Here is a 16712-nt window from a genome sequence, read left to right as displayed (position 1 = left end):
AACAGCTGAGAGATCTTTGTCGAACATTGATGAAGCGGAACAGTCTTAAGTTTCGGAACTGACGAGAATTTTCAAATACGTCATTTGCTCATAATCAAGGCCGACACTGGTGTTTAGAATCATCAATTTTTTAGACTTCTTCGCTGTACTTTGTCATGTAGGGCATTTGACAACACATTTCCTCTGTCTTTGAAGCCTCCGTTAATCGCAGAGCTAATACTCCCCTATCAACATAATTTGAAAACATTTCGCAACAGGCTTATAATGGGGGAATTCCCTAATACGACCCGAATCTATTTTGGCGCCTATCAAAAGGCGACTGCTCCAACCTGCCAACAACTAACAAAGCGATGTGTCGAAAAACAAGGTCAATATCATAAACGATCAATGGTAAATGTGGGTGGATGTGTGTGTGTTGTATTTGCACGTTTGTGTTGTTTGACTGGGTTGTGTGTACACGAGAGGGTCTGTGTGTAGGGCTTTTCTAGGTCGTGAGTACAGCTTCTATGGGTGAAAGAAAATATATACACAGAGAAAGCCATAAAGAATATTTTCACTACAAATTAGCCTTCTATGAGTTTTGTTTAGACAATTCGAACAAAAAGTACAATTTCATGAATAGGTTAGCATAGATAAGTCATATAAAAAGATATATATATATATATATTATTTTTGTGCAATTTATCTGTGCAGTGGGGTAGATTATGCCATTCTCTACCTTCGTGCAAATTTTCGTCACTGCCGGGATCTTGGGGGGGGGGGGGGGGGGGGGGTAAAGGCCACTTGGACCTTAAGCTTGCAAAATAGCCAAGGTAGGTTAGGGTTAAAAAAAGAAGAATAAGTAAATAAGTAACATGAAGTAGTGCGTGTGCAATGCATTGAAGCCGAAAGCTTAAGGCGCTATATCAAATTCATATTAGATTGGATTATAAATTACTTGTTAATTATGCTTTGGCTTTGTGCGTTCAGGTCAATTGTCTATTAACTCATAATAATCCCTTTAAGGTAAGAAAAAAAATATCTTGTCATTCTGTACAACATTCAAACAAGCTAATGGACATCAGTAACAAAAATGGTAACCGTTATGTCATCCAGTATAGATATATTTTTCCTTTATTAGATATGTCTTTGCAGAAATCATGTATCATGCATTAACATTCAATACTGCCAAATTCAAATCTTTTGGGTTGATATAAATCTGTTTGACATTTTATCACACATGTCGTGCATAATTTAGACTAAAATTGCTTTGAATTGTAGAATAATTGAGCGATTGATTTTCCTACCTGAAATAATAAATCCAGTGTCACATCTAAAATTTCGGTGATGCTCCTGCGACGTTTGCTCCTGTTTATCTTAGAGGGCACAGGGTAAGACCTATAGGTTTGTACTAGATTTCCTTTTATTCAGAATACTATAAAGATTAGAAATGATTATGATAATAATAATGCTAGTAATAATAATAAATATGAATCATCCCCTGAATGTAATATACTTGATAATATTTGTAATATTGTAAAATAAATAAAATGGAAATTAAGGCTTATATTTAAAGTGCTCCATGAGAAAGATGTTTAGTATCACATATTTTATTCACTACTTGTCACTGCAATGATGACGATGACGATGGTGATGATGATGGTGAATATGATTGTTACGATGATGATGATGGTGATGATATGCTGATGATGATAATGATGATGATGGTGGTGGTGATGATGGTGGTGATAATGATGATGGTGGTGGTGATGATGATGATGATGATGGTGATGATGATGGTGGTGATAGGGTGATGATAATATGGTAGTGATGATGATGATGGTGAATATGACGGTGACGATGATGGTGGTGATATGGTGATGATGGTGATGGTGAGAATAAAAATGATGAGGCTCATTACTGGAGATATGGGAACCTTACCCAACAGCCAATCAAAAACCTTTTATAATAGAGGTTGAAATCGATGGCATACTACAGTGGCGTAATGAACCAAAAATATATTCTTGATACAAAAATATCAAGATGTCTACAATCTTCAAAATATCAAATTTCATCGTTTAAGGGGAATGAAATCTTTGAAATAAGTAGGCTTGGGTCGAAACAGAAAGATCAAAGAAACAGATTAACGAAAGTTTGAGAAAAATCGGACAAACAATGAGAAAGTTATGAGCATTAATGTCAAATTTGACTATTGCAATCACTACTGCGTTGGAGATCCTCCCATTGTCAATGCAACAAGGATGTGTGACGTCACATGTGAACAACTTTCCCTTTGGTTGACTATTAAATACCCCCAAAATGTATCTTTTTGCTTTTTCTTATGGTGATACAAACTCTTTATCAATGATGCCTTCTTTAAAAATCGGTATTACAAGCCCTCCTATAGAAAGAATACGTGATCTACTGATAGATGTGATAAAAGAGGTAGTTTAAGTGAAATATATACTTAAGTCATGGGGAGAGGTGTTCACAAGTGACATCACACATCTTTGTCACATTGTCAATGTGAGGATCTCCATAGCATTAGTGATCGCAATATTCAAATGCTCATGACTTTCTCATTATTTGCCCGATTTTTCTCAAACTGTTGTTGCTCTGTTTCTTTGATTTTTCTGTTTCCACACAAGCTATCTTGTTCTAAAGGTTTCATTCTCCTTTAAGTGGTACTGAATATAAAGCACGCCATCATGGGCTTATCGTTCTTCTACGTAGGAATGATTTCAAATAAGACTAGTGTACGTTCTAAATCTATATTTGATAAACAGCGTATTTTTGTGACCGCGTTGTAATTCAAACTTAGGATAACATGTCAAGGTAAGTACAGAATGTTTTATCACGTCCTGTATTTTGAAACACCTAACTTTGATCACGTAATTTCAAATTGCTAGAACGCCCGCTGACTAGAGACAAGTCGAAGCGTTAACGTTATGGGTGACAGTTGCATTTATTTTGAATCATTGATAAGCCAAATGAGTAATGAGCTGTGTATGCTTATATGAAGTCATCCGGAAGAAGAAGAAGAAGAATAAGAAGAGGAGGAAAAGTAGGTGAAGGAATAAGAAGACGGAGAATTAGAAGGATATTGCTATTTCAAGTAGTAGTAGTAGTAGTAGTAGTGGTGGTAGTAGTAGTAGTCGTAGTAGTAGTAGAAGTAATAGTAGTAGTAGTAGCAGTAGTAGTAGTAGTAGTAGTAGTAGCAGCAGCAGCAGCAGCAGTAGTAGTAGTAGTATTAGTAACAGCAGCAGCAGCAGCAGCAGCAGTAGTAGTAGTAGTAGTAGTAGGGGAGACCGGGGACAAGTGTAACATAATTTTTCAAAATAAAAATTAATATTCGTATCTTAGCATTTGAATAGGTTTGTGTTCAGTTAAATAATTAAGAAGCCATTGCCATTTCAAAATAAGAGCTCAGGTATTGCCCCACTACACGGGTAATTGCAACATATACATATTTAGGGCGATTGTAAAACATGAAGTTGTAACCCTTTTTTCCCCAAAACGGGTTAGATGATCATCGATTTATACCATTTAAAATCATTAGCCCCATATATAATCAAACATAACAATGCTCGACTCATGTACATTATATCTCCCACTTGCTATATGGGGAACGTTTAGACCGGGCCTTTTCAGGTTGTTGTGGCTTTACACTGTAACTGTAGAACAATATACCTTAATTTATATTCGGGTTCTGTATCTACACTGTACTTTAAATAATTATATACTTAACCATGCTGCATGTCTGTAAATATACAAATATGGTAAAACTCTGCTAATTATGTCAATAAAGTGATAGTACATCTCAATGAGGAAGAAAATGACAGCTTTGTCTAAAATTAAAGAAAAAAATAGGCCTACGCTATCTTTCAGACAATTTCTTTGGTAACAAAGTGTATCCAATCTCGGATTACTGTTTTATTCAGAGATTATTTGTACGAAAGACATGCTCCCTCTTTTAGTCTACCAATGATCCATCTCCCTTTAATTTACCCTCTTTGCATATATGCCAGGTAATGAAAATATATATCTTAATGCCTAATATAGGGGTATTAGGCATGCCTGTATATACACTGAAAGTTTACTATGTAGGCCTACAAATTCATTTTACTCAGCCTTGGGCTACAAATTTGTTTTTATTATAATAAATACAATTCATCTATCGGACAGTTTTGTTCAAAATTATTTATTTCTCATTCATGTCTGAGCTTATTGAAAAGGTAGTTTTGTTCCCCGTAGGTAAGGCATTGTTATTGACAAAACGTCATACTTGAGCTTAATATAGATCATGCAACTATGTGCTGTGTGATTTTTTTCCAATTCTATTCACATTTGTAATTTTGACATTAGCAGAACCTATAACAAAAGGTACATTTCCTCCAAGTGCTTAAACATTTTTTTTCTAGTAGACTGATATAGTTTATGAAAAAAAAAACACTGAAGGTTCTGATCACAGTGAAACAAATGATAAGCAATTATTATTGGACAAATTATGCATTGTACCAAAACAAATTTGACACATTTGTCCAAAGTTATGTAGATCTTATTTTTTAATCTTATAAAAGCTAGTTTTTCCTTGTAAGCATTATTTTCGCTTACACTCAAACAGCACATGGAACGATGAGATGAACATGCTCTGTACATACCCTACCCTGTAGCTTCTTGCTGCTAGGAACGTGAGCCTCTATTACATTTGCCCCGTGTTACATTGTCCCAGGTCTCCCCTAGTAGTTATAGTTGTAATGGTAGAAGAACAAGAATGTCATCTGCACGTCACCTGGAAGGACGATAACGAAAGTATAATGTTGGGCCCTCGAACTACTAGAAAGCAGAACTGCAGAATTGGTTCCCAAATAGAGCCTTGTGGTACTCCACATTGAAGCAGCCTTCACGAAATGGTTTACAGAAGTATTTATGACTTACTAAATTGCGGTCCACATGTAGAGTGACCGGAGTAGAATTGGAATATAAATTTAGTTTTCTCACCCACAATGACACAAAAGTATTATTGTTCCTCTTTTATGAAGCATTCTAATAAAAAGAAAAATATTTTATAAAAACAGGCAAAATTAATCAAGCAATATGACGGAGCCCTTAACGGATAAAAAACTAAACGAAATAGCAGAGGCTGTGGCTGTCGATAAAAATTTACTGAAGTTCGGGTTGAATCTGGGAATCAAGGAGTCCAAGGTCAGGATGCACATCAGTACAAATAAACGAAATGACAGCTTTGAAGGAACCAGCTCCATGCTCTCTGATTGGAAAAGAGATACACCGAAAGCGAAGCAAATACCTGATCTCATCAAGGCTCTGACCGACTCTGGATTTGCGGAATTAGTTGATGAATTCTTCTCAACTGGAGGGGGTGAGATGACTTAACATGAATCCTTAATTTAAGATAGACCCCTTAACAAATTAAGTTAAATGTTTTTTTAAACGTAAGAGGGTTTTTTTTAGTGGAAATGCTCTCATCGAGTGATGATAAAATCTCTTAGGGAGAAGGAAGGGCGACGCTTGTTTTTAAATGCCCCCTCTTCATCCTAATCCTGATCCTAGCTTCAGTTCTTAACGTGCAATAATACATGAAGAATTCGATATAAAAAAAAGAAAATTAAACGTATTTAAAAATTACCGAAAAAAGACCAAAAGATCCCCATATATAAAAAGCATACAAAACAGGTTTTATATATTTCTTTAAAATGTATAACTCTACTAGCTTTTCCTTTCATCACTTTATTTGATAAGCTCTATACTTCATGGGTAATTATAACCTCTTAAAATCTTTGGGTAGGCTTATACGAGCTGACAAAGCGTTAATATTTTCAATTTACCATTGTGCTGCACTTAACCCTGGTGAGGTGAATGGGTACCCGGCAGGAATAATTTCCTCGAATGCTGCAGGGCGCCTGTAGGCAGCACGGGTTTAGCCGTGGTAATAATAATAATAACATAGAGAATACACATATAGAATTTGCGCAATATATATGTACGATTATTATTATTATTATTTAATTTTTTGATATTTACTCTAGCTTCATTGTAAAAATTACAATGCTATACTGCAAAACTACTCTCTATGTGCTTTAAATTAAACATGATTAAAGATGGGTGTATAAAGCGCATGTTATTATAGTGAACCTAACCGATTAATCACTTTTAATCAATATGATTGATTTCCCTTTCTGCAATATCTAATTTTTGATATATTTTTGTTGTTATCTATTTTTACAATCAATTAAGAGTGTTGGTATCTTTGACAGATTTCTTGCTTATCGAATCCCTACAAAAATTAAGTCAAATAAAATAAAATCGTCATATCAATTCTGGGGAGATAACAATATAATATGCAGGAGTTTCTGCATTCTATTCATAAGTAAATAATACATTATCATGTTCACATAATAAAAAAAGTATAAATGAATACATTTCAAACGTGACAAACGAAGAGATAAATAATACTACCAAAGACTGATAATTAAATAATACATTATGCGTGTTAAATAGTTGATTAAGATACAGCGACCAGCTATTTTAAGCACAATCTGCTTGAAGCAATATGCATGTCATAAACATATTTCAGTATAGATTTCATATCTCAATTGATTTATGTGTGTGTGTGTCCTTTATGATTTAGCATTTTACAAGTGAATAAACAAGCCTTTCGTCTTCCATGAATTCAGAAACAATGACCTTTAGACCCTTTTATGCTCATTAAGTATTTGCAGTACTGATAGTGTATGTAATTATAAGGTATATATTATAGCGTATAGGGTAAACATATTAAAATACAATTACATACACCTCGCATGAAAGTAAATAATAAAAGAAAAATTTACCGTCAACCCTAATTGTTGGTGTATTTTTTGGTATCTTCCATAAACCGATTAATCAAGTTCTAACTCTTGCTCATGACAACTATCCTAAAAAAACGTATATATCCCGACAAAAAACGTATAATGTTGTAGGACTCTTGACAAAGCTTTGTACTCTGGAACGGAAACCCGCTATTTCAAAGAATACCATTTCGGTATCGTCATTCCCCTGGCTTTAATCCCATGCCTTGCTGAATTGCCTATCTTTTCATGGAAATTTGCAGCCCTTAATATTACGTTTTGATGAAGAAATTATCATAGTTGTTTTCCCCTTCATACATGCTTTATATCGTTTCTTTGTAGTCGCAACCGATGGGGTAAATGCAGGAAGCCCTTCTACTGCAGCTTCATTTACTGACAATGCACACCTGTAAGTGTCATTTCATTTCCTAAAATATGAAATAATTTTCCCTCTTCATTCATAAATTTTAATAGGTTTCATTTTTTTAAGGCTTGCCCAGTAGAAGTTTTGATAAAGAGATGCTTGTTTTGTCATATATAACACGATATAATGAATGCCTGAATTAGGCCTGAACGTGAGCATGATAAATATGGATCAAGTGTGATACATGTAACTTATTTTTAATGCTAACATTTTAAATGCTTGACGAAGCAATCGACAAATATTTTTTTGTCGTGAACGAGTTGCCAACGTTTTATTTTTTGTATCGCCTCCATAAGCAGAGCGAGACCATAAGCGCCGTTTTTCCGACGGCGACGGCGGCGTCATCAACATTGAAAGGTTAAGGTTTCTAAAGGATCGTCGTAACTTTGGAAGTTTATGGATCTAGTTCATAAAAAATGGACTTGAAAGCAATGATGTATAATCAAACATCCTCTTTGGGTTTCACGACTACGGTCAAAGGTCATTTAGGGTGAATGAACATTTTGCGTGAATCAACATTGAAATCTTAACCAAGGATAATTTTTTTTCAGCTTATATCTATACACAACAAAAAAAGTAAGTCCCCCCTAAATCAAATTGCTGTAACTTTTGAACGGAATTATTTTGAGATATGATATTTCGTAGGTGGTTTTCTATACTCATTTAACAACTCCTAGGGAAAAATGAGATTGGTCGGTTGAGTCATGCATGAGTAATTAAAGATTGAATTAAAAATGACCATTTTTGAAAGTCACAAGAGTCATATTTCAGATTGTGCAAATGCAAAGTTGGGCAAAAGTTGTTGTTAGGTGAATTTTATGGTGTTAATGCTGTTTTACTATCCATCATTTAGCCACTCCACACACAATTTAGATATCGTATGTTCATGGTTGAGTGAGCACAATATTGCAGGGGCCGTAGAAGCGGGGGGTGGGGGGGGGGGGGCTGGGGCCCCCACTTTTTTCCAAAAGCATGTACAAAAATATAAAAATGACCATACGATTGTGATTTTTTGCATGGTCAGCCCCCCCCCTTTTTTTTTGGCTAAACCCCTCCCCCACACTTTGAAAACCGTTCCGCGGCCCCTGTATTGTGACGTATCATCATAGGTGTCTTTGGTAGTATCCTCTACAACCTGTTAGGTCATATTAAAATTTGAAAATGTTGGTGGCTCCCCCATTATAGGCCCCTCCCCCATTTTTAAATTCTGGATCCACCCCTGATTTGTCCATAAATTAAACTGATCATGATAAATTGTTAGGAAAAGAATTCATTTATGCAGTATAAAGAGGATTCATTCTTAAATATTCGAATGTGCTCGCTCAACCATGAAAATTTTAAAAGTGCGGATAGTGTGTGGTGATAGAAATGATGGATGATAAAAACAACAGCAATTATTTCACATTTGAAACCAAATTTGCCCCAAATATTCACCGTATTACCCTTTAAAATGAGTCTGTGACATTGGAAATACCCATTTTCCCACTTTGATGCGTGCTCACTCATCCATAAATAAACAAATCGATTTCATTTTTGCACAGAATTCTGCCCATAGGTTGATAAACATTACTGCCAAATGACATTGCTAAAGACAGCCTTGAAAAAAAGTTCCACCATATTGAATAAGGGGTTAATTATTCTTAAACATATGCACCCATAATATACACAAGTCTATGAGAGAGGAAGTCAAAATGTTAACAAATATGAAATAAGGGTTTGTTTCATGGACGGTTTTTGTTACTTCTGCCAACAGTTATTTCATGAAACTTCGCACATGGCTTCAGAGTAACTCTATCCAAAAGGCGCGCACACCAAAATAACAATTCGATACGGCAGAGAGTGGGACCAAGGCCTTGAACTTTCTTCCCATTTGCATAATTTTCGAATATTGTGTGCTCACTGATGCGTTACACATCGGGATTTTCATAAAAATCAAATCAAATCAACCATGCAAGGAGGTTTGTGACAGATATCCATGGTAACAAATTGCATTTTTTCCAATATCGTAAAAAAGAGCTAATCACATGCCACATGTTCATTCAAGCGTGAATGTTTAATTAAACGCCTTTGAATCATTGAAGCATGTTAATTTGTCATGAACATAACGAAAAAGTTGATAAAAGATCAGTTTCAGTTACCAAAATGAAACAATACTTGCCTATGATATTTGAAAATCGTATTTTTTTTTCAATAAATGTTCATTGAACCGTGAAACGATAAATATTGTTGAAGATACTCTTCCCAAAAATAACTGTCATCATATTCTATCATTTTTATTGATAAAAATGTGTAAAAAAAATCCAATTATAGCAAATTTGGACTTGTGTTTATTCAACCGTGAAATTTAGCCAAAAAAGTTTTAGTGTCTCTTAGAAAGTACCTTTTACAAGCTTTCTGACTATATTTCACGATGAGAATGTAGAATCAGTTCCAATAAAATGGAATCAAATTCATGATATTTGGCTTGTGACTTTTGAAAAGTGACATTTTTGCTCTCTGACGGTGCTCACTGAAGCATGACATAAAATACGTCCATAACATTTACTCAGATGGTAGCTTATAAAATTACCTACACGCTCATGTAAAAATATATCAAAAACTCGCATTAGTTCAGAAATTATTGATGTTTGTTCAAGGGGGGACTTACTTTTTTTGTTGTGTATATGTACAGATATACAAATACATATTACAACCTAATGTGATGACAGTCATCTTTAACACTTGTAAACTTCTATACGCTGAACACATAACATGAATTTGTTCTTCAGACCATGACAAAGACAAAGTTTAATGAACATAAATTAAATTCCCATTTTCTTAGGGGATTCATTTTTAACAAAACTATATTCCAGGTTATTATTACAGGCAGTGTTACAAGTATTGTAGCTTTCAAAAGACGGTGATTTATTGTGGAATTCACAAGGATAATTTCTTTGAAATGTCATCGTAACATTGAAAGTTTATGAATCTAGTTCATAGAAAATGGCATAATTGTAATGGTATACCATTAAATGTGCTGCCTGAGCTTTGGGCCATATGACAGAGGTCAATTACGTTATTGAGCTTTGACAATATTTCATTATTTTTTTTTAATTGCCATCAAACATTAATGAAACTTAGACATACGACTTAGTATCATTGAACATTCTGTGTGAGTTTCAGGGCACATGGCCAAGGTTAAACTTAAGGTAATTTTTTTTTATTCGTTTATAGAATGACGCCTGCAGTTGGAATAAAAGATGACGATATTCTGGTTGAAGTTGCAAACATGACAATGCAAGATAAAGATATAGACGACCTCGGGAGAGCTCTGGAGATTGGCGTGCATGATATAGTCGCTGCTCAGACGGGAAACAGACATGGTATTACGTCTGATGGGTCCCGTGATTTGATGAGAAGATGGTACCGAGGACAAAGGGAATCAGAGTGGATGAGGAAGTTGATAGAAGCCCTGACCAAAGCAAAGCGGGAAGATATACTAAGAACTTGTTTCCCCAATATAGGTTTGTGAAATCCTATGTTTTTAATCTTGTCTATGGAGCTTAATGAATATTCCCTCTCCCTCTGTGTAATTTTGACACTCTTCTCTATCTCTCCCTCTTTCTCTTTATGAGGAAAAGAATATGGATGTTTGTTTATTCACGGTTCGATACATATTTTGTACATTTAACATTGTCCTGCCGGGGCAGGAATCTAGACACTTTTTTCCTCTTTTCCCCAATATACATGGAACTCGATTTATGCTCAAGTTAAAATTGTTTGTTTGTTTTGTGTTTTTTTTTCTTTTAATAATTTATACAAAAAATTAAACTGGAGGCTGCACCACGATATACAAGCTGCACTTTTTAGCAGCCTTCTTCACTCCCTACCTGCTTTTATGATCATCTTGATTGTTATCTACATCTGAAGAGTTTCATTCCAAAATGAGCTAAATGAACTGTTAGCGTTTTTCTGTAAATCATTTTTTTTATTGACCACGTTGACTTATCCACATACTTGTTTAATTTTGATATACAGGATCGTACTCTCATCTAAGATTAATTAAATCATGTTTTTTTTTTAATCAAACATTCATTATCAATCTTTAAGACTTTTCCAAATTTCATTTTTTATGATTCAGCCCCCTTTGGAACGAAACCTTTGTTGAATGTCCATTTTTGCCAATTCAAACATGTTTAATTTTTGATATTGAACACAAAACGCATACATAATGATAAAAGAGTACATTTTGCATCACATCAGATGTTTGTCCATTGAAACTAAAAAAAAAAAGAAAATGTATTTTTCATCTTTTCTAAGGACGGTTACTTTTTTATTTTGAAGGAGATAAATTCACAAGTTATTTAAAAAAATTGTAAAATTATGTTATTTTCATCAACATTTTCACTTTAAAAAAAAATTTTTTAAGCAACTGTTGAGAAAAAGGCAAATTACACACACGGGTTTTTAAATCATGATCTATTGATCATGATCTGGTTCACAATTTTGTGAAAAAAATCACAATAACAAATATTGGGCCATTTTTATTAGACAATTTGGTCAAAATTATGCATTTTCCTCATTTTGAAAAATGCAAAAACGACATCACTCCTACTCCACAAATGGAAGCTTCCCACCTTTTGTTTTAGATTGTATTTACACTTCAGCAAAGGGGAGATGTGAAATCGAATACCCTAAAAAATCATTTAAATCACATCATTTTGAATATTGCTTTGGCAATTCTTTTATACAAATATTTAAATAAAGGAATTGCCAAAGCTGTTGTACATGTATAACTTTACACATTTGTATATTTTCTCCCATACGTGTACTGTATCAAAGCAATAGCTTTGATCCAGCTGAAGCATGGCGGCTTGTCATTGTTCGAAAGCCACCTTCACCCGACAATGGAAATTATAATTGGTATAGTGTCGAAAATATGTCTATCCGACGGTCAATCGGATCGGGGTCGCCCTAGCCACTAACCCGTCTCTGTGGTCTAGTGGTTAGGGCACCGGCGTTCAAAGCTGGGGACCCGGGTTCGATTCTCGGCGGAGACATTTTTTCGGCATCACCAATTTTTCCAAAGGGTAGATACATGTAGCTCTGGGGAACCTTGATTTAAGCTACGCCTACCATTTTTCTCTTCATCCATTTCTTTACAATATTTAAATTAAAGAGTTGCCAAAGCTGTTGTACATGTATACCTTTACACACAAACACACCCACACACACACACACACACACATACACACACACACACATATATATATATATATATATATATATATATATATATATATATATATATATATATATATATATATATATATATTAATAAATATGTATATATATATAGCTTAGAAGTGACTATCAGGATTACCCCTTCAAAGAAACAAACAAAAATTAACTTCGAGCGGCCGATCGGGGAAAATGTGGCTGAAAAAATCCCGGGCCCTCCTATTGGCGAAGGCTGGATCCGCCCCTGTATTGGGAACATTTCTTGAATTGCCATCATAACTTTTAAAGTTTATGCCAACTGGATCTAGTTCATGGAACTTGGACGTAAAAATAATCAAGTTATCGTTTTGCACGAATCTTCGGTCACATGTTCGAGGGCGGTGATTATGAATGGTGTTCTCTGTGAATAATTGTTCAATAGTTGTTTTCAAAGCCAGCACTGCTTCTGTATTGAATCACGTAATGCAGGCGATGATATATCTATTATAAATTATATCAAAAAAAATATTTTTTGGTAATATCATTGCATGCGAATGTAAAAAGAAGTTGACTCAGTCGTTAACGGGTCTGCCCGTCGAACCAAATATCGTGGGTTCGAGTCCATCCCGGGCGGATGACCGAAGCCAGTGTGTTGTGTGAAACCGTCTCTCCTATCATGCCTGTTTCATAGATATAGGCTATGTTACAGTGGAAAACACTCCGTCCCTCCGATAGGACGTTAAATGGAGGCCCCGTGTAGAGGAGAGTCACCACTTTTGCACGTTAAGAACCCAATGCACTATTCGTATAAGAGTAGGGGGGAAACCCCGGTGTGGTGGTCCACCTGCACTCCCCCAATCAGTTATATCGGGAGGAGAGACTTGCAGGTCATAGTGATTCAGTTCGCTTTTCGCCTCCCAGGCACAGGTGACGCCAAACAAATAATAATAACAGATGGATAAAATTAAAACTAATTTGTATTATATTTTATGTTCTGATGCAAATAACATCGAATTTAAATTTTAATTTCACTTAATGTCCAGATCTCCTGAGAGACTAGTCACTGTTAGTGAGATCATCAGGCCAGCCAGTCTCCCCCCTCACGGAAGATATATAGTCAGCTGTGTGAAAAAAATAGGATTCGACAACAACTACACACGGAACATATTAGACGTTCACATGACTCGACGACTGCTTTCAAGGAAGTGTTACAGGAACGGAAAGACATGAGGTGGATACATTATAAATCCTAATAAAGGTCTAAAGAACTCACACCTCGGTCGAAGCGTCGCAGTGTAGCGGTTCTTACTCTTGCCCTGTAATCAGGTCATGTGTTTGAATCTCAAGCGAATTTGACACTTAAAGTTGACTCATATCTGCATACACGAACTAACTCTTTGTGTAATATTTCTTTAAGAATAAAGACCCCGCAATAATACTTGCATATCTTTCTCACCTCCTTTCCCCCTTTTTTCATTCATTCTTTTTGTTCAGAGTTATCCAAGGAGTATAATCAGAATGGAAATAAATCATTTGTTTTCCAAGATTTCTTAGCAAGTAAAGGAAGGGAATGTGTTTAATGACTCTGATATTGCATTGAAAACCATTGAAATTGGGGTGGGTAATATCAATTAGATATCTAATATTTTTGAGAAGCTGTATTCTTTGGTCTCGTTCTGTATTAAATTGCGTTTCTTTGTGCATGTAAAAAAAATATGAATCAGTAGTTAATACTTAATGAATATAAGTAGAATTTATAATTTGTAATTATTTTTCATTTTTAAGTAGTTTTAACTTGTCTTTTAATTTACTTGATTTATTTGGGTTCAATATACATTTAAGAAAATTCACGTATTGCTGGTTAGCTTTGATTGAGTAAATCTAACTCAATTAGGCTTAAATGATTATTACTTATAAATTCTTGTTGAATGTACTTATATTTTTCAATTAACGTCTTATTTAAATAATGCATGAATATTCATTAGACATGTTAGAGCAAGTAAATGTTTGATTTTGTTTAATAACTGTCATATCTATCTGTGTTTGAATTTTTTTCGGATAAGGGTGTGCTAACTATTTTATTCTTTTCTTGAATCAAAGAAAGAGCAACATTAAATAGTCATTTAGCAGGAAATTTCAGATGTCATTTTAGGTTTTCGGAAAATGATGATATTGTTCTCACTGTTTTATCTGTAAGAATGAAACGATCGCGTATAAATATCAGTGTAAGTACCTATGTATGTAACAGGTAAGTGAAAGTGCACAAAGTCTAATATTTGGATAAAAGATGTCTAAGATGAAAATGATGCCACTAAAGTAAAAGTGGGACGATAGGGGAGTGGACTTTCGAATAACGAAAGTCTACTCCCCCATTTGATTTTTCAAACATTTTAGTGATTGTTTTACTAAATTGAATTAAGTTATTGTAACTTAATTTTCTTGAGTGAAATGGATGCAAGGAAAATAGGTAAAGTTTACTTAAAACTGCCAAACTCATAATACTTAAAAAATTAAGGCAATCTGTTGAAACAATTTTATTGAGTAATTTCAAGTAATTTTTTTTAACAGTTTCTTGCTATCTACCCCCTTTTTCTTTCTTGCAAGTTGTAAAGTTTTTCAGATTCAAGATTAAAATATGATACGACATAATCCAAAGAAGAACGTAGTATTATTGGCACACGTTGAATACTGATAACTAAAACAACATGCGAACGGTAAAAAGGTGGAAGATTAATTAATGAAAGGGGGGGGGGGGTGGGAATGCAACCTATAGGTTGAGGGTGAGGTATGAGAGAGAGGTGGAATGGGAAACAAAAACGTTTCAATGTCAGATAAGAGTTTTAATAATTGAGAATTTTCATGCACTACAAAATACTTATAGTTGTCTACCACAGCCACTGGTAATTCCCGTCCAAAACAGTCTGTTAATGGATGGTGCGTTCATAGCCTAGCTCGAGACAGAATAAACTACACAAAGACCGTCCCTCATTGTTATTCAACCATGCGCATAAACAGCATCACAAATCGTTGGTGATTTTGATCTTGTATTTGCGATACATCCCTTTGTATATTAGATGCTTAGCAGTAGTAATACCTTGGTCACATTTGCTCTACGGCGACCGTACGGCGAGTCGAAAACAGCCGTTTTATTAATTTTAATTCAAACCACCTATATGTAGTTGGTACACAATATGTTAAAACGGCTGTTTTCGACTCGCCTTACGGCCGCCGTAGAGCAAATGTGACCAAGGTATTACTACTTTTTTGAGAGGCACCGAAACGGCGTATAATGGCGCTGTTTAAGGTAATTCCCCCTTAAATCAATAAACGTGTTTCAAAATGGTTTCAAAGTCATCTGATTAATAACCCCACAGCCTATGTTTCATGTACACACACGTGCACACCCTCACACAAACATGCATTCCGACAATGATTGCGATTAATGTATGCAATGTACGTAAGCAATTGTACATTCGGAATACACTGTTATAATTAGAAAGGTACGTTGCCGGCTCCTTAACGGGGAGTCTTTCGCTTCATGTCTTACACAGGGTTCAATAATACAGTAAGTGTATTGAAAAGGCCTCTCACATGAAAAAAATAGCTGGGAAGTCTTTGTCGAGATTTGACGAACCGGAACACCCGTTTCGTCCTAAGCTTCGGAGCTGACGAGAATTTCCCAATACGTTGTCTTTTCATAATGAAGGACGACACTTCTGTTTTGATTCATTAATTTTTGAGACTTCAGAGACTTCTTCGTTGTACTCTGTCATGAAGGGCATTTGATGATACATTTTTCTGTCTTTGAAACCTCCGTTAATCGCTTAGAAAAAACTCCCTAATCAAAATAATTTGAAGAAAAAAAATCGAAACAGGCTTATTGAATAAATGGGGGAATTCCCTTAAACGGCGCCATTATACCTTTGGCGCCTATCAAAAGGCGGCTGCTTCTGCCAACAACTAACAAAGGGATACGTCGAAAGCGCAAGGTCAAAATCATAAACGAACTATGCTGAATGTGTGTGTGTATTGTATTTGCGTGTTTGTCTATTTGTTTGACTGGGTTGAGTGTACAGGAGAGGGTCTGTGAGTAGGGTTTTTCTAGGTCGTGAGTACATCGTCTATGAATGAAAGAAAATATATACAGAGGGAATGCAATAAAGAATATTTTCACCACGCACTAGCTTTCTATGAGTTTTGTTTAGCCAATTAGCTGATTAGAGCACAAAAAGTTATGATGTCTGATGTAATGAATAAATTAG

General features: G+C 35.0%; 1 protein-coding gene across 1 annotated transcript; it reads left to right on the top strand.

Moving 5' to 3' along the window:
* The first annotated feature begins 2701 nt into the window (after positions 1-2701).
* On the top strand, positions 2702-15433 carry LOC135155177 (uncharacterized). Its single transcript, XM_064104013.1, has 5 exons — positions 2702-2814; positions 5058-5359; positions 7170-7236; positions 10465-10754; positions 13494-15433. The coding sequence occupies exons 2-5, from the start codon at positions 5077-5079 to the stop codon at positions 13508-13510; spliced, it is 657 nt and encodes a 218-aa protein (XP_063960083.1). The 5' UTR covers positions 2702-2814; positions 5058-5076; the 3' UTR covers positions 13511-15433.
* The last annotated feature ends 1279 nt before the right edge of the window (positions 15434-16712 follow it).

Source organism: Lytechinus pictus, chromosome 8 (assembly GCF_037042905.1).
Source record: "Lytechinus pictus isolate F3 Inbred chromosome 8, Lp3.0, whole genome shotgun sequence".
In the NCBI taxonomy this organism is placed as follows: Eukaryota; Metazoa; Echinodermata; class Echinoidea; order Temnopleuroida; family Toxopneustidae; genus Lytechinus; species Lytechinus pictus.
Note: the sequence above shows the minus strand (reverse complement) of the source record. Positions and strands in the feature narration are given on the sequence as shown.

Excerpts from the sequence above, each read along its gene's own strand:
- LOC135155177 (XM_064104013.1), top strand. The coding sequence starts at position 5,077 with ATGACGGAGCCCTTAACGGATAAAAAACTAAACGAAATAGCAGAGGCT. Across the intron at positions 5,360-7,169 it reads ATTCTTCTCAACTGGAGGGG|TCGCAACCGATGGGGTAAAT; the intron begins GTGAGATGACTT and ends GTTTCTTTGTAG. Across the intron at positions 7,237-10,464 it reads TTTACTGACAATGCACACCT|AATGACGCCTGCAGTTGGAA; the intron begins GTAAGTGTCATT and ends ATTCGTTTATAG.